The 23,507-nt window shown below is 33.1% G+C and overlaps 1 protein-coding gene across 1 annotated transcript; it reads left to right on the forward strand.

Moving 5' to 3' along the window:
* Window positions 1–672: 672 nt before the first annotated feature.
* On the forward strand, window positions 673–21,005 carry LOC132745932 (titin-like). The gene is made up of 8 exons (XM_060734949.1): window positions 673–746; window positions 2,183–2,429; window positions 2,644–2,919; window positions 7,105–7,383; window positions 10,242–10,520; window positions 13,684–14,246; window positions 15,790–15,960; window positions 20,883–21,005. The coding sequence occupies exons 2-8, from the start codon at window positions 2,231–2,233 to the stop codon at window positions 21,003–21,005; spliced, it is 1,890 nt and encodes a 629-aa protein (XP_060590932.1). The 5' UTR covers window positions 673–746; window positions 2,183–2,230.
* Window positions 21,006–23,507: the final 2,502 nt, after the last annotated feature.

Genomic DNA, 23,507 nt, shown 5'->3' on the forward strand with positions numbered 1-23,507 from the left:
GCCCACAAAGTCTGAAGGTTTAGATTTTCGAAAAATACTTGCTATAATCACATTTTGAAATTGTAAAAAAAGAGATATTAATTTAGAAACCTCGCTATCATTCAATATATCTTATAAAGCTTATAAACTAATTGAAAATTATCTATCTATTATCTTCTCAAGTTTAGATATAATGTTCAAAATTTATTCATGTTATAGAAAAAATCAATAACCATATGTGTACATTTTGAATAATGTAGAATATAATGTAGACATCATAAAACATGCGTGAATAAAGGGAGGTAATTAAATAATTATATCATTAACATAAATAATGTATGTGTATCAATTAAAATAAATTAATAAACATTTCTAGATATGATAAATCAGTTCTTAAATAAAGAAGTATATACGCCTAATGCCAGTAAGATTATGTTTAAATTATCATTGTTGCATGTCTGTTTGTGATTTTGATGCTTAATGTCATTCAACAATATATTTTATTTGCTTTGTTAAAATTTATAACGTATGCATTTTTATTTTCATATTTTTATTTTTACAATTTATTGATATCTTATAGCTTAAACAAATGATAAAAACAACATGAAATGATTGAAAATCTTAATTATGCACTAAGCATTTAAGGGTAAATGAGTATATTGGGGACAAAATGTTGGAAATATAATTATTACAATACTTCAGGCAAGGATGGTTGATGCCACCACAGCTCACCGAACATATTGACGACAACACTGCGTGAAATTTAGGTATATTTAATCATTATATTATCAATGATGTAATAATTGCTTTTGAAACAAATTATTGTGATCAAAATAAAAAGTGACAATTTTGCTCTCTCCACTACATAATACATGGTTCAAATAAATTTTCTCCTGGTGTATCAATTATACATAAATCCCAGACAAGCTAAGTTATATTTTTATTTTATTATTTCCTGTAGGATATATATTTGCGCAATGATGATGCAAATGTAATACTTTTTGCAGTTTATTTCAAAAAGGGCAAAATGTAAAGACGGTTGGACTTTTCTGTCTGGACTAACATCAAACATTAAGTTGAACTTTTGGAAAAATAATCAATCCATATATGGATACAAGTTGATTTTATCGTTATTCCACTAACAATACTTCAGTAATGATGTGGGTTGGAAAACCACGTCCAAAATCATATTAACGCGTAACATGCGAAGTACGTTTCAAACTTTTTTGTTTAAATATATAGCAATTTTGATTGTGAACTCATAACAAGTCTGCATTTATAGCCGATTACAATTTTAAGATTATATATGTAACATGTGTAGATAAATTCTTATTTAATGTTTGGGCTATCTGATAACAATTTATAATCATTTTTTCAACAGGCAAGTTTTGAAAAAAATACTGTTAAAATGTTTAAATTAATATTCATTTGTTGAAACCTTACTAAACATTGCATAATGTAGTCGACACACAACATGCACGCATGCACAAACACAAACTGATAAAACAAGTTTTTTATAGCAAACATTGGAAACCGAAACCTGATGGACCATTGATGTATCTTACAAATAGCTATTGTAGCTGTTCTACAAATTAGAAAGTAATGTCAGAAACCAAATATCAGTCAGCTGTTGTGTATGCAATTAGCTTTTCATTGCTTATCAGCTTGCCAATTTAGCCTTGTCCTGGTTCGTTTTCTAAAATGATCATAATATGAAATTAAAAATAAAATTCTAGGTTATGTCTTGTAAAATTTTCAATTTTGCATGTATTGGGCTTTGTTTTTTCTTTGGGGATTCTTATTTTCTCTATTTTGTAACCACATACCTAGGGATCTGTGTAAAAATGTTGAAGTAACTATAAATGGCGGGGGTAAAGTAGAAATGTTATCATATTTTTATACATTGTAATTCTAAATTGTAATTAAATGTTTTTCATTATAATAAATATATTATTGTTTGTATGATTTTAGGTCTTTCATAATGTTTTAATACCAATATCTTGTCAAACTTTCAAAATCTTTTCTTTATTTGTTATAAGTAAACATCCAATCACTCCAGATTTAAGATTAAATCTCTGCAAACGATTTTAAAAAAGCTGAGCTGTTGTTTCTTTATTTAAATAGTAATGCGAGTCATTTAGGTCATCCCGCATATCCACCATGAAGGTCATTATTTTCACAATTTTGTTATATTGTTTATTAGATTCCTTTATGAAAACTCTCATAATCCAATAAATACCTATCGGGACCAATGTTTTGCTGTCCTTGTCTGAAACGTACTGAAGATGTCGACGGATATATCCAATTTACAACAGAAAGCGGTTCTTTATTAAGACGGAACTCCACAAGTGACATAGAAAACTCTTCAAAAGACAAAGAAACCGGGGATGATTCAAACACCAGGGTCAAAGAGGACACTTCAAACGACAAAGACTTGTTAGAAGGCATTGGTAAGGAATGTTATATGAACTATTCTATTGTACGTCTTGTTTCTCCTAAGTTTGTATAGAAATTGAAAAGTAAAGTTTATAAAGCATATTTTTACATCAAGTCTGATAATGGTTTTATTGTTCCATTAATTTGTTCGAAACAAATACATGTCTCTAAGACAAATTAAATATCCTACGATTATATATTGTATATATTTGTTACTTTCCATTACAGGTCAAGGAGAACACACGGTAACATTTGTTGAACATTTGGCGGACAAACTTTTTTATGCGGGAGAATCAGTTGTTCTTGTTTGTCAGCTTAACAAAGATGAATGTCAAGTCATTTGGTCGAAGGATGAGGAAATCGTCACAAACACGGAAACTGTCAAAATAATATCAGACAAAAGCAGACATTTCTTAATCATCCCAGAAGCAGTGACAGAAAATAGCGGGAAATATACTTGTACATACAAAGATCTGTCGACATCAGCGTCCGTTATAGTTTCAAGTATGTTTGTTAACTAAAATAGTTAGAGAATAATGAGTTTGCACTTTGAAGGAGCTCCACTGAGGTCCAAAACCTAATATATAAAGTTGAAATCTATTTATTTGATCAACTTGGAAATTTAATACGGAAAGAGATGCTAAGGAAATAATTTAAAAAACGCATCTTTGTGTAATTCTTAGCCCGATTTAAATTTCAAGCGTTTTAATTATTTTCAATTCCAAGTCATGTTTTATAAGGAAAATGATTTCTTTCGAAGTATATGCGCTCGAATAGCCATGGCAAAGCAACATCGACTCGCAAGTAAATTTGCAAAACGTAACTCAATGGATTTTTAAATATTATTTCAGAATTAATGAAAAAAATGGGTATTTTCACTTAATGTTGTCTTAACAAACATTTATTTAACATACACTTTGTTTCCAGATTTTTATACTTCACAACAGCAGGTGTCAAGTGCTGTGTGGCAGCTTTAAAAAGTTAAAAAAGCCCCGTACTTCACTTCAGTGTTGTTATATCTTTCTGGTCCTTCGGGATCAGAAAAATATAACAACTGAATTGATGCTAGCTCTATTAAGTGTTGAGAATTGAGTACCGCTCAAGCCGGTGCTAGCCGGTGCTAGGGGGCGAGAGGGATATTGCACGTATTCATAATCCCTCATGGACAGACTCAATCAAACCGAGTCTGCAATTCTCTTGTAATTATGTTGTGATTAATGCTTCCGAGGGATCACTTTGTTTCCAGATTTTTATATACATACGTTAGATATCATTTTAATGAACAAATTTGGAATAAACAGAGACACAGTTTAGGAGACCATACTAAGCGAGTCGCCAGGCACCGGTATAACTTTTTAAGCTGTGTATGAGTTCCAATATATTTTTGAACAGAAAAGGTTTTGTTAATAGATTTTTGTAATTTTTTTATTTTAAGAAAAGTAAAATGGGACTAAATATTATATTAAATTCCTCAACCGTCAAATTTCATAGTTTATAGCTCATCTGAACTTAAAATGCTAAAAGTGAGATTTTGTGATCACAAATTGTCCGGCGTCTATCACCACTGGGTCAAATTTGATGAAATTTTTCTGGGATGTTCCTAGTAAAGAGCTTTACTAAAATTGGAAAATAGTTTTGCGAAATCAACTGGGTCAGAAGGGGTAATAAAGACCTGTAAATTGAATTCTTTAAAAATCGTCTTCTTTGGAAGTGTGACGCCTAGAGCTTAGATATTTTGTGTGTAGCAACATCTTATAAAACTCTATAGAGATTTATCAATTATAGCCCTGGGGTCAAAATTTGCCTCGCCCAAAGGGGTAATTGATTTTCCTTATGTGTATATGGTAAACCCTTAAAGAAAATGTCTTCGCTGAATTGAAAAAAGCTAGATGTTAGATATTTGGCATGAAACATTATGTTGTGGACCTCTACCAAATTTTTTTGGGGGTCATTGATTTCAATTATATACATATAGTAAAACTTAAAAAAATCACCTGAAGTAAAAAATTGGTCAGAAAGGTCGTTTTGATGATTTCTATGTCAATTTTGAATAAAGAGCATCTTTTGGTAGAAATCGAGGTCACACTGTCTAAAAATGGAAAAAATCTTGTTAACACTCTGCAGAATATATGTATATTTAGTCCAAATACCCTTAAAATTTGAAAACGGGTTAATATGATGCCTTGCTCAATTTCAAATACGGTTTATCTTGGGTCAAAAAGAAGGTCATACAGCCCAAATATTTAAAAACTTAGTAATAACTTAAGAGACTTCTGTTTGGTCAAAATATCCTTGAATTTGGTCAAAAATGTTGTTTTGTTGATTTCTAGCTCAGGGTTGAATGAGGATTATTTTGCAGGCAAAAAATAGGTCACACAACCCAAATATGGAAAACATAGTGAACACTATGGGAACCACTGTTTAAGTCCATAATTTTCTTGAAATTGGTCAGAAAAATTGTTTTTGAGGGTTTCTAGCTCAATTCAAATACGGGACATCAAATCACGCTGCCCAAATATGGAAACAAAACCTTGTTAACACTCTGTGGGCTATTGCTTTTATCCAAATATCTTTGAAATTGGATAAAAAGGTAGTTTTCAGGAAATCAAATTTCTAGTTCAAATTCAAATATGGTTTATCCATGGTCAAAACAAGGTTTCACAACCCTTATATTGGAGAACCTTGTTAACACTGTTTAGGCTACTGTTTTGTTCCAAATATCATAGACATTTATCAGAAATGACGTTTAGATGGTTTCTATGTCATGTATAACTGGGGATAATATGGAGTCAGAAACTAGGTCACGTAGCCAAATTATGAAGAAAAAAAAATGTTTTCATTCTAAGGGTAATGTTTTCGGCCCAAATATCCTAAATATTTCTTAGAAATGTTGTTTTAATGATTTTTTAGCTGAATTTCAAACATGGTTGATCCATTGTCAACATCTAGTTTACACAGATCAAATTATTTTTCATTCTAGATGTTACTTTTCTGGCCATTAATATCCTGATAATTGGTCATAAATGTTGTTTGTATAATTTGTAGCTTAAGTTTGACTTTTAGTCGACTGAGGTAATATCGTTTTTAAGTTTAAAGCATTATATCTTCATTTCAATTCAGAGCCGTCATATTAAAGTGGGAAAAATAATAGCCATCATGGCCCTTTTTTATTATACGAAGTCTAGTTTCATTTCATTGCACTTATATATGCACAAATATTATAAGGATACTTTGACATTTGCGTGTTTTTCCTTTTATACTAGATTCCGACAATCTCCTGGACAATAATCGAACATTTTTAGTGTTACTGACACCATATCAAGGAAAAAATTCAAAAAATCTACAAAACAACATTTTTTTCTTCAAATTTATATGACAGGCCATGTTTAAACATGGAAAAACGCAATTTTGGGTAATATCAAGACTTTTTTAGTATTTTCATCATTTTCTGTTACGTGATATACACGCCTTTTAACGCCTTTCTCACCCCCCCCCTTTTGGTTGTCTCAAATGGTGAAAAAATGCCTAATTTGGGCCCCCAACACTTGTTTTTGTTGAAATGTTGTTAAAAAGTGACCATTTTTCGGCGCGGCCCCCCATCCAAAAGATACATCAGGGGGTTGCCAGAAGGGGGATGTGTCTGTTTGGGGGGTTTGAAGGGGCGGAGTCCCCCTCATCGCCAAGAAAATTTTGGACTTGTGAGAGGCTATAAATGACCCCAGATTGATCATAAGGTAACGTGTAACCAACGCTGAAAAGCATTTGACTCTATCTCAATCCATTAAGAAGTTACAGCACTTTGAAATCAATTTTGATGGAAAAATTAAACGCAAAATAGTGATTTTTGGCAATTTAGAGAAGTCCCCTCGTTGCCATTGTAACAGAAAATTTAAGCCTGAGCATGTTGTTGCAAGGGCAATGGTCCAGTCAATATTTGTGCCAAGTTTGATAAGTGTTGAAGCAGGTTTTATAGTATTATAGCAATTTGAACTTGTAACGGGAGACTTTTCAATGAAAATAGCCATTTTTTCACAAAATACTCATGAAGTAATGGGTTAACATGAACCATTTACGGTCGGCGATCTTTATTATCTTTCTTATCTTTTTTAAACCTTTCCTTTTCTTAAAAGATCTAAATAATTATAATGAAAAATGGGTCCCATGAGTTTTTATGTTATACCAGAAAACCATCTAACGCACAAAATGCTTTTGAAATAAAGTTGTGATTATTTGAATACATGTGATGTTTGCTATTAAAAAACGCAAGATTTTTTTTATTATAGAAAGTCGATAGTTTTTACAAAATTATATGTACTTTGTCTACAAATTGAGTATACCCCACAATGGCCTCAAAACCTACATACGCGCACACTATTCGAAAACACCCATGGTCCTGTCCGGTGCAGGGTCGGAATCCAACATTATAAATTCTGCATTTCTAAAAAAGGACAATTTCGTTAAACAAATGAGTAAAAGTTAATAGATGTTATTTATTTGCATCGGTAAATGTTGTTACATTTTGTTGCACCTTAAATCGAAGGAATTTGTTTATAAAGATTTCATTAGGATCAAAAATTAAAGAAAAATTGTGATTTATTCATAAACAACAATATGAAAATATTAGCTTGTAAATTTGAATAATTTTGTTAGCAAATGTGTGCTTAAAATAAGATTTGTTATATTAAACAGGACAAGAAGTGCTTATACGTAAACAATTACACGTAGATAATGAAGGCGATATCAGGGAATATATGAAAGTTTCACTCAGTTGCGATATAAACATACCAGAAAAAACACCAAGATGGTTCCATAACAGCAAAGAGATCGAGAAAAATAATGAGAGGGTAACTTTCGACTCGTCAGACTGTAAACATAAGTTAATCATTAACAATATTGAGCTTGAGGACAAGGGAGAATATATGGTAGTGTTTGACAGGGTGACATCAAAAACATCAATAACAGTTACAGGTATGATTTCTTTGTTTAACCAACAGTTCCTTACTTCGGCTTTTGAATAAACATATCCTCATTTTTAACTCTGTGTATATTCTTGCTCGTGATGTCAAGCAAAAGAAACAAGTAAATTATTAATGATATACGAGTGTTGAAAGGAAACCTCAGTGAGCAACAACTTACGGAGTCCAGAAGTATTTATTCAAAATTGTTTATAGTTATGCACCGAAGAGACATTATCAAAGCATCTCGAATAACATCTAATTATTTCATAATTCATTTATTTGGTTCTCTGTTAAGGATGTTCAATGTTTATATTTCTAGCTGAATACGTTATTCACATCCTTTTTACATCAAATGTTGGTTTTGTGAATCGTTTTGACATGATCAGGATATCCCTTTTATGTAAGAATCATTTAACATACCTTATTTACATTCTTATCTTGTGGCAATGAAGAGCAGAGGTAGTTTATAGAATACACCGCATACATATGTAAACCTAAAATATTATTAAAATGTATTATTAATACCAAGATATTTCAACAAGCAATTGATTTTAAACGTTCTCCGTGGTGGTTTGTTTTAATATTGTTTGCAAATTTATTCTTACACACTGTCGTGCCATATATACTGAACAAAAAAGAATTTCCCCTGTATATAAGTGCAGATATATACAAATACGAAACTCAGGATTAAAAATATATCTGTAAAGAGTATTTTATTGCGAACTATTTAGTGAAAAAACATTGCTGATTTTTTATCCAAAAGAAGTAAAATGGTTGTTAAAATGCAGAAGGGGCGCCCAACAAAATCACATATTGATATCGGATATGACCCCTGTCGGACTGCCTGACATCGTTGGCGCATAGATCGGATCAGCGTATTAATTTCGGCTTGCGGAATGTTGTTCCAGTCCTGAATTAAGGCTTGTCGTAGCTGAATGACGTTTAAGGCGACGTCTATCACGCTGGTCCAAAATATCCAAAAGTCGTTCAATGGGATTTAGGTCAGGGCTTTTGGCAAGTCAGTCAATAATAAATGCATTTTTATACGCCTTGAGGAAATTCAAGGTGCCCTAGCTTTATGGCTTGTGGCATTATCATGTTGAAAATAGTGATATTAGCAATATTTGAAACAGTTGGAAAACATGCCTCGCAAGAATTTCATCCCACTAGCGGTGGTCATTTAAATTCCCTATACCCTTCAATTACGACGAAATAAGTGTTAGTGTGAACGCCATTTACAATGCCAGCCCAGAGCTTGACAGATTCCCATCCCAAAATCGATCTCGTTCAAGTACGCAGCAGTCTGCATAACGTTTATATCTCCTACAGTTTACTCAAACCATGCCAACAGCTGTTCAATGGGAAATCTCGACTCGTCAGAGAGGAAAACAACGCTTTTCAATTGTTTTCCAGCAATGATACTTACATGAACGTGCCCAATTAAAATCTTTAACATGGCGACGTCGCTTCTAAACATAACCAATGTATGGCCGACTTCCATGTAGCCCACCCTCGTGGAAGTGATTGCGCACAGTTCTGTTCCAAATATCATAGAAATATGTCAGAAATGTTGTTTAGATGGTTTCTAGGTCATGTACAACTAGGGATCATCTGGGGTCAAAAACTAAGTCACGCAGACAAGTTCTGGAGAGAAAAGTGTTTTCATTCTAGAGGTAATATTTTCGGCCCAAATATCCTAAATATTTGTTAGAAACGTTGTTTTAATAATTTCTAGCTGAAGTGGATTCATTGTCAACAGCTTGTTTACGCAGATCAAATTATTGAAAAAGAAAGTTTTCATTCTAGAGGTTACATTTCTGGCTTAAATATCCTGACAATTGGTCAGAAATGTTGTTGGTATGATTTGTAGCTTTAGTTTGACTATAAGTCGATTGAGGTAAAAAAAATGTCACTGCACATAAAAGGCATAACATTTGTACTAATACAGTTGTATATATGAATGTTATGATATCTCTTTAAGTTAATAGAATTATATCTGTATTTCATTTCAGAGCCTTAATAATAAGATGAGTTAAATAAGGACCATCATGGCCCTCTATGTTTTATTATACGAAGTCTTGTTTCATTTTATTGCACTTTGCAAATATTATTAGAAGACTTTGTCATTTGCGTCTTTTTGCTTTTATACTAGATTCCGGTAATCTATTGGACAAAAATCGAACCTTTTTAGTGTTGCTGACACTATATAAACATGAACCATTTACGGTCGGCGATCTTTATTATCTTTCTTATCTTTATTTTATACTTTTCCTTTCTTGACCGATCTGAATATTTTTTATGAAAAGATGGTTCCCAAAAATATTGATGTCGTACCAGAAGACCATCTAACGCACAAAATGCTTTTGAAATAAAGTTGTCATTACTTGAATAAATGTGATGTTTGCTTTTTAAATAAACGCAAGATTTTGTTATAATAGAAAGGCAATAGTTTATACAAATTATGTGTACTTTGTCTACAAATTGATTATACCCCACGATGGCATCAAAACCCACATCCGCGCACACTATTCGAAAACACCCATGGTCCTGTCCGGTTAGGGGTCGGAATCCAGCATGATAAATTCTGCATTTCTTAAAAAAGGGATAATTTCGTTACACAAATGTGTAAAAGTGATTAGATTTATTTGTTTGCATCGGTAAATGTGGTTACTTTTGTTGCACCTTAAAAAAAGGAATTTGTTTAAAGATTTATTCATAAGGATCTAAAATTTTAAAACAAAAATGTTTATCAAAATTTAAAGAAAAATGCTGATCTATTCATAAGCAATATAAAAATATTAGCTTGTAAATTTGAATAATTTTTGCTAGCAAATTTGTGCTTAAAATAAGATTTATTATATTAAACAGAACAAGAAGTGCTTATACGCAAACAATTACACGTAGATAATGAAGGCGATATCAGGGAATATATGAAAGTTTCACTCAGTTGCGATATAAACATACCAGGAAAAACACCAAGATGGTTCCATAACAGCAAAGAGATCGAGAAAAATAATGAGAGGGTAACTTTCGACTCTTCAGACTGTAAACATAAGTTAATCATTCACAATGTTGAGCTTGAGGACAAGGGAGAATATATGGTTATTTTTGACAGGGTGACATCACAAACTTCAATAACAGTTACAGGTATGATTTCTTTGTTTAACCAACAGTTCATTATTTCGGCTTTTGAATATATCCTCCTTTTTAATTCTGTGTATATTCTTGCTCGTGATGTCAAGAAAAAGAAACAAGTAAATTATTGATAATATACTAATGTTGGAAGAAAACCTTTGTGAGCAACAACTTACAGAGTCCAGAAGTGTTTTTTTTTTCCAAAATTGTTTAGAATTAAGCACTTGAGTGAGAAGATTATCAAAACATCTTGAATAACATCTAATCATTACATAATTCATTTATTTAGTTCTCTGTTTTGGATGTTCAAGGTTTATATTTCTAGCTGAAAACGTTATTCACACTGTTTTAACATCAAATGTTGGTCTTATGATTCGTTTTGAGAAGATCAGGATATCCCTTTTAAGTAAAAATCATTTAACATATCTAATTTACATTCTTATCTTGTGACAATGAAGAGCAGAGGTAGTTTATAGAATACACCGCATTCATATGTAAACCTTTAATATTATTAAAAATGTATTATTAATACCAAGATATTTCAACATGCAATTGATTTTAAACCTTCTCCGTTGTTATTTGTTTAAATCTTGTTTGCAAATTTATTCTTGCACACTGTCGTACCATATATACTGAACAAAAAAGAACTTCCCCTGTATTGAAGTGCAGATATATACACATACGAAAATCAGGATTAAAAATAGATCTGTATGTATAGAAAGAGTATTTTATTGCGATTTATTTTGTGAAACAATATTGCTGAGGGTTTATCCAAAAGTTGTGAAATGGTTGTTAAAATGCAGAAGGGGCCGCCCAACAAAATCACATATTAATATCGGATATTGCCACCTTCAGCACGAAGAACTGCCTGACATCGTTGGCGCATAAAACGGATCTGCGTATTAATTTCGGCTTGCGGAATGTTGTTCCATTCCTGAATTTAGGCTTACACGCTGGTCCAAATTTTCCAAAAGGTGTTCAATGGGATTTAGATCAGGGCTTTTGACAAGTCAGTCAATAATAAATGCATTTTTATACGCCTTGAGGAAATTCACTGTGTCTCCAGCTTTAATGGTTGTGGAATTATCATGTTGAAAAGAGTGATATTGGCAATATTCGAAAAAGTGTAAAAACATGCCTCGTTAGAATTCCATCCCAGTAGCGGTGGTCATTAAAATTCTCTATACCCTTAAATTACGACGAAATTAGTGCGAACGCCATTTGCAATGCCTGCCCAGAGCTTGACAGATTCCCATCCCCAAAACGATCTCGTTCAAGTACGCAGCAGTCTTCATTACGTTTATATCTCCTACAATATACTCGGACCCTGCCATCAGCTGATGAATGGGAAACCTTGACTCGTCAGAGAGAAACGAAACCGCTTTACCATTGATGTCAAGCAATGTTGTAATATGTTTGTGCCCAATTAAAATCTTTAAAATGGCGACGTCGCTTCAAAACATAACCAATGTATGGCCGACGTCCATGTAGCCCACCCTCGTGGAAGTGAATGCAGATATACTGTTGAAATTTGTACCAGGGGTGTTAGCAGCAAAAGCTGTGAAAGTTTGGAACGATGGTGCTCTGAATATAGTGGTCTTTGAAACGCGTCATGACGCGCAGATGTCCAATACGTGGTCAATCTTCTGAACGTCCTGTTGCCTAAAAATGTTGCCGAAGGTGTTGAATAACGACGGGAAGCATTTAGCATTCCAATCGCACGTTCGCCTTAATTTTGCGGAATTCAAGGGATACCAATAAATAAAGAAAACTGAAAAACAAAAATCAACGTATTTTTCTTTTTGGCATGAAAGTTTATAGAATTACAACAAAAGGTTTCATAAAATATACACGAAAATACTGGTCCATGCATGCACATAAAAATTGTGGTCAGATGGTTACAAGTTGACATGGAGTTAAAATTTGTTTTATCGGACACAATATCGTTCGCCCGAATATAGACTTTTTAACGACGCGGTTTGTTGCTATGAATTATCGACCGGGAGTACGATTTACTCGCGCATGTGCGATCTGCGTCTGGCAAAAAGAACATCGCCCTACCTTGAAATCAGATAGAAATAAAGAAGTTCATAGACAATTCCGAGTTAAAATGGGGGAAATTATATAAAATAGCTTTAAACAAAAAAACACAAAAGATGCCTTTATAGCTTTCAAGATTCCAATTTCACTAATTCACGATTTCAATCTCATTTATTCACGATTTCAACTTCATGAATTCACGATTTCAACTACATAAATTCACGATTTCAAATTCACGAAATCACGATTTCAACTTCTTGAAGCTGAAATCATGAATTTGTGAAGTTGAAAACATGAATTCGTTAAGTTGAAATCTCATGAAGTTGAAATCGTGAATTCATGAAGATGAAATAGTAAGTTCCTGAGTTCCGTATGTTGAAAACGGGAATTAACGAAGTTAAAAGTGTGAATTTGTGAAGATGAAATCGAGAATTTATGAAGTTGAAATGGCCCTACCGGTCTTTCGAAAATGACACACATTTTATCCGGTTCCTCGTAACACATGCAAATGCACGTCTCACTGTTTGTCACCTCACAACTTCAATACACATTGATGAGATTTGTATATTTAAAAGTTACTAAAAGTACATTTTCGTAGATGTACATGATTAACTATGTCATGGTACTTAAACGTCCCGGTTGAATGATATTGTAAACTAGCTAGAAACATACAACAGGTCCCGTGTCAATCTGTTTGACACTTACCGTCTTGTCAATCCACTTATTCAAAGGAAGTGTAAAATATAAATTGTGTAATATTATGTAATATAGGCGTAATAAAATTTTATCTTTAACACCCTGCTGTTCCAATTTAAATTACTGATGAAAAAGTCGTCTAATGATACCTTAAACAGTGGACTTTTATATGCGCATACGCGAAATGCAACATCGGTTACTATGAAAAAATCGTAGTGTAAAAAGGTCTATATGTAGCTCATTTGACATTTTGATTTCTTTAAAATAACACTATATCTCAACTTAAAAGACAGGGGAAATTCTGTTTTGTTCAGTATATATGTTGCACTGTACGGGCAACGTGGCCTTATGGAATTTGAGTTAAAAACTTATCAAACTTTGGAGTATTAATATTTGGTATATGTATGTCCTACCAGAAGTTATAATAATTTTCAAACAGGTTGTACAGATATAACAATAAAGCAGCAGATAAAGGAGGAAAATTTACAAAATTGGGTAAGAGGAGTACTTGCCCTAAAATACGTCAAGCTAGGACTGGAGTTACCTGTTGAGATTGCTGTAAAAAATCATCATGAACAGATTTTAAAGGCTTTACCAAATACTGTCTCAAATAAATGTTCAGAATGCAATAGCGAAAATCTCTTACCTTCGCATGAAAAAAAACAATGTCCAAGAACCTTGAACAAGCGTAAATGTCTTTGTTCAAGAAATGCATACTACAGACGACTATGTCCAAACAATAACTTGTGTAGTGATATTTATGAAAAGATAGTTCACGACCACCGTTACGAGGACCCAGCGTTAAATAACACAAGCATGGGCAAGTGGAGCACCGATCCATGGAGTATAGCAGCTTGCTACATAAGTAATACAAATTCCACCTATACATCAGGGTCGGAGCATAAGAAATCATCAAAGGACCTGGAATGTGCAGAACTGCTGTCTTTGTTCGTCAATAATAAAAAATACCTTAAGAACACAAAATTTGGCGTTTTTGATACGGTAAAGTTTTATTTGTTCCACTTTTTATTATTATTATTTTGATTATGTGTGTGCGTGCTTGGCTTGTGCGTGTGTGTTTGGCGATTTTTGTAACTCAACTTATTTGAAATATTATCTAACATTCTGTTCAAGCAAACCATATGTTTTATTTAAAAAGTTTTTGTTTTTCATCATTTCCATATGCCATACCATACTAGAATATATTGAAAGGTAAATTCTAGATACTGTTACATTTTTTCCTGAATGGTATAACTTAGACTAGAGGGCCTATCAAAAACATGCGGGCACTTGTATATTTTATTTAACATTTAATTTTTGTCAATATATAACGTTGTGAATAAAATGCGAAATCCGTATTCGATGCAATTGCGTGAAAATACTACTTCCGGTGTGACCTGTGAAGGAGCAACGTGCTTATTTTAAATTTAAGCTAAGCTATCCCTAATATGAAGCTGCTAAGGAATCGGGTATAAATTCCAATGAGAGCCATACGTGACACAAGCGTTATAGGAACCACGGCTGATAGACACTGGAAGATAAGTCCAGAATGGAAAGGCCGAAAACATAAAAGATTAGCGCTGATGGATTTCTGTACTTTTACGTCTCTTTCAATAGAAATGCGCGGTCATAGGTATCATGATAATCTTAAATATCTGCGTGCGAAACGCGATTTTAGCCAGGTAAATAGCTGATTGGCATGTCATCATGTACCACAAACGGGTTTTGCGGCACTATGTATGAAGAAGATCGATGCCTACGCAGAGAAATTTAATGGACTGACGTTGTTAATGTCATGTTATGTGATCTGAGCGCGCCGTTTGGTGACGAGTAGTTCGTTATAAATCGATATAAATGTCATAAGAACAATAAAATATTTATTTCGAAAGGTAACATGTAAGTTTACAAAGTATATAAAAACTTATTTATATAAAACTTATTATAAACTTATTTTCATATGGCCTAAGAGAAGTAAAAAAAATAATTATTAATCACAATAATAAAAAGAAAAGTTAAGTAAAGAAAGGGAAAAAACGAATGACAAACAGAACCTAAAAAGCAACAGTATCATTTATCAAAAAAGTTAAATAATAAAACCTCTATTCATAGATCTTTTGGTTTAATAAATAAATTGATACATGTAGTTATTTTGCAAAACATTCTGCGACAGACACTCATCATAAATATATATATGATAAACTATTTTAATAATTATCCATTAGAAAGCGTTAATATTCATATTTGACGAACTGTAGTGAGGTACTTGGTTTTATCCTTACGGAATATAATTATACATGTATTATTCCTATTCTCATATTGTTGTAATTAAATGTATCTTTGAAATAAGCCTGCTTTTCAACACAAGATCGTTATGTATAGTTGAACGGAGCGTATAGTTCTCCTGTTTAGAAAACAAAATAGAATCTAATCCAGCTTTATGTTAAAATTATAGTTTTGTAACGACCGATTATGGTTTCAATACAAGCAGATCATTTTTAAATAACATATTCAATTACAATGTGATTACTGTTTTCACTCTTTTAAGGCTCGGAGGCACAGAAACGAGTTAATGCATAATGCAAAGTATGAAATATCCCATGAAAAACTCAGTGAATATTTAAAAGACTTCAAAGATGTTTTGGAGGTCATAGATAATTCGAACGAAACGGTTTTCACACATGATGAAGTCAGACAAGCTTTGAAAGCCATCAGTGATGTAAGTTTGTTTTGCTGTGTTTTTATCTATTTTGTTATTTCTCTGGCTTCATGTTATCATTTATTTTTATTTATTCTGATTACCGTTCCAGCGATAGTGGGCTAAGATATATTTCAACTTTTTAGTTTTCATAAACAGGCACGGTCAGATTTCGCAATTGTAATATTTTTACTTATGTCACGAAGAATTTTTTTTACACATTTTTCAGGCATTTTTTCTCTGTTTAATTCAATAATATTTATTTTTCCTCTTTTCTTAAAAATTTAATGCAATTGCTAAATAGAAGAAAAATGTTAAAACCTACCAAAAGGCAACACAATGAACTGGTTCGATTTGATTAAGCTTTTTCACGGAGCGCAAAATACCGTCTCTGATTCCTTTCAACATTTGAACATTAGTATGATGAAAAATCTGATTAAAAAAAATTCAAGATGTGCCAAATACGGTTGTGATCTTAGAACTTTCATGTACCTTTTCGATATTTTTCATTTTAATTTCTTCCATGTCAGTAACTACTCTCTTGTAAAAAAGTTTGAAAGTTGTTTTTTGCGTTAATTGCGTTTTTAAATTCTAATTTTAGTAGTGATATGTAATTGTCAGATATTGTGTACTTTTATATGAATGAACATGTTTCCTCATATTTCAAAAAGAAAAAAGTTAACACAGTAAACATAATTTAATGTTATATTTTTTTTCAAATCAAAAACCTTGTAAGTAACAGGTGTGAAAAACAATGCGAAATAGATCTGCCACGAAATGATGCTTGTTATTAGTGCGTATTTTGCCAATTTCCAGAAATATCTAATTCAAAACACTTTTCACGAAATTTCATCATTTAACAGTATCATTTAAACGTGATGAACTCTTGTTAATAGTTTATAAAACTTGCAAATAAATATTAATTGATATACTAAGTGGTAAGCTATATTTAAATGTTACGACATTGTCATTTGCACGTTGCACCGTTTCTTGTTAATTGCACAATCTCAGTAATTGTGTGCACCAACATACATATTTCATTTTGCGGAAGCATGATTGTCGCACTTTTGACACAATGAAACGCGTGTTCGTTTGTTTGATGTTACGGCGCACTAACACAATTATAGTTATATGGTACCAAAACAGGAAAGAAGATTTTGGCTAAACCCACATACCTAAAGCCACAGGAGGACTCAAAAGACCTCACTTTAGCTGGAGTTAAGAGATGTATAGACTCCGATAATTCGAACCGATTCAGTCATGGTTTGTGATGATGCAGGGATAAACAGTGGCTGCAGTTCTGATGTCTCGACCCTTTCAGGCAACCCCTCAGTCATAAGGGGGTTAGTCCGGAGGAAAGTCCTCCTGACGTACGCGCGTATATTAGAAATATTGTTTGATGTAAATGTTAGTTTTTCCAACAACGGTCGTTTTCAGTTTTGTTAAAAATAAACATATTAAGCAGAATGAAAACCGTAAAATAGAAGTTACTTAAATGTTTAATGATCATAGAATATAAAAAGAAACATGTTAACCGAAACCAAATGTGGGTCATCTGATCTTTTCGAGTTGTTTGACCTTGAATTAAGTGTTTTGTTTATTTGAATCTTAATTCAACATTAGCAACGCATTAATTTCTACTTTCTTTGTTAAGCTCGGTCAGTACGTCATTGGCTTCTTTTTCCATCAATCACCTGAAAAGGTATGAACCTTTATTTATGTTCCTTTGTAAACACATTGACAATTATCAGTAGATACCCTATTAGTTTTGAGGTTAATGGGTCAAAGGTCAAGATAGCCGTTGCATTAACCAGTAAAAGCTTGTCCGACCAACACAAGCAGACCACATTGGCCGACAGTCTTAACAGTGGTGCAGTTGTTATGAATGACTAGTTAATCACCCTTATTGATTTTTAGGTTATTATGTCAAAGCTCCGGGCACCATAGACTTAACTGCTTAGAGTGTTCACAACAATAATTAGAAAACTAATTTAGAAAAAGCCGTTTGACCTACAATTATATGATTTTGTGTGAATGTTGGTCCTTTTGAGCTTAATAGGGCAATGCTAGAAAGGTTAAGCCATGATCACTTACATACTGTTAGATTAGTGATTGTTTTGGTCTACAGTCCTTATTTAAGTGTTGAGGTTAGTCCTCCTGATTAACTGATAAATGAACCCTTTTGATTTTGAGATCTAAACTAAATACGTAAAATGTCACAGTGGCCTTGACAACTAATATTTTACTCCGACCAATAACCAGAGAACGCTTTGACATGAATTCCTAAATGTCATTGGTTCAAAGGTAAAGGTCACTAGACGGAATAATGACCAAGGATCAAATAAAACTCAATAACTAATAAAAATTATTTCGAAAACAAGCTCAGTGACCCACAATTTGTTTTCGCTTTATATATTTTTATTATCGACTTGTAAGATCGCGCAAAGTTTTAGTAAATTCTATCATAGAGTTTTCATTCTTCCTAAATGTCTAGAGATGTAACTGTAGCATACTCATTTACATCAAATGAAAAAGACACTTGGCTGATTTTGATCTTTAATTACTATAACTTCTGTCTGATGCAGAAATAAGTCACTGGAACTAAAATACATTTCAAAAGTACATTATCTAAAACTTTTCTTCTCTGACAGCGCAATGCGTTTTCTACGAAATATAGCATCGTCTAATAGGTTTCTACCAAGTCTGTTTAAATATTGATGTCCGGTTAAGATTGGCCTGCCCTTGGTTCCTCTCTATAAAAAGAGAAACAAAACTTGATAAAAGCTCCCATAAATCTACAAAAGCTAGAGGTAAGATCTTTGGTATGACATTGCCTACCTGTTTCAAGTTTGTTTCAAGTATTTCATTGGAGTAAAAAATTAGCTCTACATTGGGAATAACGATTTTAATTTCAAAAGTAATTTTTATCTTTCTGAACCTTCAAAGACAAGATATTGGATATTTGGCATGGAATATACAATGTCTCGTGGAGTGCTAGCAAGATCAAAAATTGGCTTCGCGCTGTGGTTAATTTGTCATACGCGCAAAATCTTCTATTCAAAACTAGCAAATGCTAGAGCTCTTATATTCGGCAAAAACATTGTTTACTGGGTCTGTTTAAAATTTGATCATCAATAGCTCTTGAGTCACAATTTACCAGGCCCGGGGTTCATGATTTTTTCTTTTTCTTATTGTAAAAATAAAATGGAAAATTTTCCATTGACTTTTCTGAGCAATCAGCCACGTCCATAGAAATTATTGATTTCCAATCCAACCATTGCTGTTATTAAACAAACAATGACTATTATTGTCGCAAATAACTTTTGTATACAACCGTTTTCAAAACTTTTGTATTGATTTTTTGGTTTTGGTGGTTTTATTTAGGTTGCGTTCATTGATCGCCGCCTTTCCTTGTTGATCTTATTTATCATATTTTACCACTATGTTGTGTTCCCTCTTTATCTTTGTTTGATTGTGTTATGGACCTATCAACATTATTTAAAGACGCTTAGACGATTCCGATTGAGATAGATGATGTCCTTCTAATAAATTTTCTATCAGACCGTGTTATAGTTATGTATTTTTAAAGTATATATTATATACATGTTTTATTTTTATTGTTATATTTTCTTGATACTTTACCTTTATTTCCAGCTTTAGATTACGATTTTGGTTTGGTGTATCATGTCGTGATACATTATTTTCTTAAAAAATTATTGTACATTTACCATAGACATATTATAACATTATAACATTGATATGGAAAAAGTATCGCAACACTTCATTATTTCTTAAATGGCATTTGGCTAGTTGAGCTGAAGTTTTATGGAAACCATTTGACAGTCTTATCATGTATTTTGTGTATAAAAAAAATGTAATGATTCTAGAGTTTCATTAAATTTCTTGAAGGAAATATGCAAAAATGGACCAGATCATTCATGATTATTTGTTTACTTTCCACGGAAACAGCACGAAGTTAAGTAATAATCATAACTTATTCACCCGATCCTTAACAAATGATCTAAGAATAAAAACAGAAAGGAGTTGACTCACAGATGATTTTAGGCATATGGTGTGTTTATAGGACGACATGCATGAGGTCTTACATCATCATAGAAAATACAAATTGACGAAACCACTGGACTATACAGACAAATTCCAATGGCAGGAAGTTATGCTTCTTTGTCAATACGTGTAACAAATTATGTCTGATAGCAAGTTAGTCGAGTTATTCATTTGATGTGAATCAATTTCCCGCGAACATTCAACGAGACAGCTACATTCTCTCTTGAAAACATCATTATTCATGAAAGGAATACGTTTTGTAACCTTCAATACATTTCATTTCCTCAGTCGACCCCTTAGAATAACATTATCTTACTCTTGTACATTCCTGGATTAAAGGTTGATTGTTAGTAGATAATGACCCATTGTGACTGAGGGGTTGCCTGCATTATAATTGCAGCCACCTTTGAACCCTGCGTGATCGAGGCGACAAAATTTGTTTGAATTACTGGAATCTATGCATCTCTTAGCTCCAGCAGGTGAGGTGGTTTAGAGCCCTGGTATTGAACTATTGATGTCAAAAATAATTGGAATTAAAACGGGTGCATCTTTCCATGTCTACATTTGACTCTTTTCATATTTGTCTTTTTGTGGGAAGTATTATACTTGCAATGTTCATGTGAGTAAAACATGACTGTATGATTGAGACCAAGTTTCTATGTTTAATCGCATGTATTTACTTCGTTAATAACTTCATCCATGGGAAATTTTATGCCTATTTTCTTGAATTAAAATGTATTCTTATTTGTAGTGCTATATGTCTTAATCATTCTATACATGCAAATTAACTGCATGTTTACTATTGATAAAGATATAGTGTGCTTGATATATTTGTTAGCACTTTTAAATCCGTTTATTTCATATTCTGTTTTTCACAGCTACAAAACTATCAAATTGATATAAACACAAGAGAGGAAATAGAAAATATGAAGAAGGATAGTCGAGCCAAAGCCATGGTGGAATTTACAGAGAAACTAGAACATGCTTATAGTCAGGTATAAACAGCACAAAGAATATGTTTAATTAACGCCATGTGATTCTAAAAAACTTTGTTTGACTGTTTAATTCAATATTTGTACTACTATTGAGGGTTAATGTTTGGTTTCTATTTTGATGTTACTTACTATACTTACAACGTCTTTTAATATCCTTTATAATATCTGTAAACGTTCTCATGTTCATTTTGAAAGGCAAAAGTATATAATTTAGTTTTTCCAAGAGATCACATAAAACGTAAAACCTTTAGCGCTTTTCTACTAGAAATAATCCAAGTAATGAATGCAAATTTATTCAGGGGCACTATTGGGTTTGCCTTCATAGATACATTCACCTTTATTCGTTAAACTGAATGCATTGGACTCCGAATAAGCTAATTTCAGAGCTAGTAAGGACGTTTACATTTCGTCAAACATATTACCAGAACTTATATTGCTGCCTTGGCGCTTTGATTATTTTTTCCGGTTCAGACTTTTAGCTCACCTGAGCTAGCTCAGGGTGGGCTTTTAGGATTGTTGAATGTCCGTCGTCCGTGGTCTATCGTCCGTCGTCCGTCGACCGTCCACACTTGTTCATTAAGACTCTAGCGGTCACATTTTTGTCAGGATGCTTGTCTATGTAATTACCTATGTTTCATCTCGGATGAAAAACCAGGTCAGACGTGCTTAAAATAGAAAAAACCTAGTTAACACTCTAGTGGTCACATTTTTGATTGAATCATCATCAAACTTTATCAGGGTACTTGTCTAGATAATTGCTCGGATGAGTTTGACATGGGTCATCTCGGATGAAAAACTCGGTCACAGGAGCTCAAAATAGAAAAATCTTGTTAACACTCTAATAGCTACTGTTTTGATTCAAATATCTTGGAAATAAGTCTGAAAGTTTGTTTTGATGATTTCTAGGTCAAGTTCGAATATATGGGTTACCTGGGGTCAAAAACTAGGTCACACCGCCAAAATATTGAAAAACCTTGTTAACACTCTAGTGGTAACATTTTGACTCGATTGTTATCAAACTTGTTCAGGATGCTTGTAATCTAGGTAATTGCTTATATGAGTTCGAACATGGGTCATCTCGATTGAAAAATAAAGTCACAGGAGCTAAAAATCGTAAGATATTTTTAACACTGTAGTGCCTACTGTTTTGATCCAAATATCCTGGAAATTGGTCTGAAAGTTTGTTTTGATGATTTCCAGGCCAAGTTCGAATATGGGCGTAAAAGACTAGGTCACACCGCCCAGATATGGAAAAACCCTTGTTAACACTCTAGTGGTCAAATAAGTCAGGATGCTTAACTAGATAATTGCTCGGATGCAGTCGAACATGGGTCATCTCGGATGACAATCTAGGTCACAGGAGCTAAAACTAGTGGCTACTGTTTTGATCCAAATACCCTGGAAATTAGCCTAGGTAATTGCTCAGATGAGTTCGAACATGAGTCATTTTGGATGAAAAACTAGGTCACAGGAGCTAAAAATAGAGCAAAAACCTTGTTAACATTCTAGTGGCTGCTGTTTTGATCCAAATATCCTGGAAATAAGTCTGAAAGTTTGTTTTGATGATTTCTAGGTCAAGTTCGAATATATGGGTTATCTGGGGTCAAAAACTAGGTCACATCGCCCAGATATGGAAACACCCTTGTTAACACTCTAGTGGTCAAATTAGTCAGGATACTTGTCTAGGTAATTGCTCGGATGCATTCGAACATGGGTCATCTCGGATGACAATCTAGGTCACATGAGCTAAAACTAGTGGCTACTGTTTTGATCCAAATACCCTGGAAATTAGTCTGAAAGTTTTGTTTGGTGATTTCTAGGGCAAACTCGAAAATGGGGCACCTGAGGTCAAGAACTAGGTCACACCGCCCAAATATGGAAAAACCTTGTTAACACTCTAGTGGTCACATTCTTGACTTATCAAACTTGGTCCGGATGCTTTTCTCGGATAAGCTCGAACATGGGTCATCTCGGATAATAAACTAGGTCACAGGAGCTAAAAATAAAAAAAATCTTGTTAACACACAATGGCAACTGTTTTGATCCAAATATCCTGGAAACTGGTACGAAAGTTTGTTTTGATGATTTCTAGGTCAAGTTCGAGTATGGGTCACCTGGGGTCAAAAAATAATTCACAACCCCCAAATATGGAAAAACCTTGTTAACACTCTAGTAGTTACATTTTTGACTCAATTGCCATCAAACTTGGTAAGGATGCTTGTCTAGGTAATTGCTCGGATGAGTTTGAACATGTTCTATCGCGGATGAAAAACAAGGTCACAGGAGCTAAAAATAGAAAAAGCTTGTTAACAATCTAGTAGCTACTGTTTTGTTACAAATATCCTGGAAATTGCTCTGAAATTTGTTTTGATAATTTCTAGGTCAAGTTTGAATATTGGTCACCTGGGGACAAAATATAAGTCACACTGCCCATATATTGAAAAACATTGCTAACACTCTAGCGGTCAAATTTTTGACTCAATTGTCATCACACTTGTACGTACGGTG

The sequence above is a fragment of the Ruditapes philippinarum genome, unplaced genomic scaffold, assembly GCF_026571515.1.
Source record: "Ruditapes philippinarum isolate M1 unplaced genomic scaffold, ASM2657151v2 ctg1710_1_1_1_1, whole genome shotgun sequence".
Taxonomy (NCBI): domain Eukaryota; kingdom Metazoa; phylum Mollusca; class Bivalvia; order Venerida; family Veneridae; genus Ruditapes; species Ruditapes philippinarum.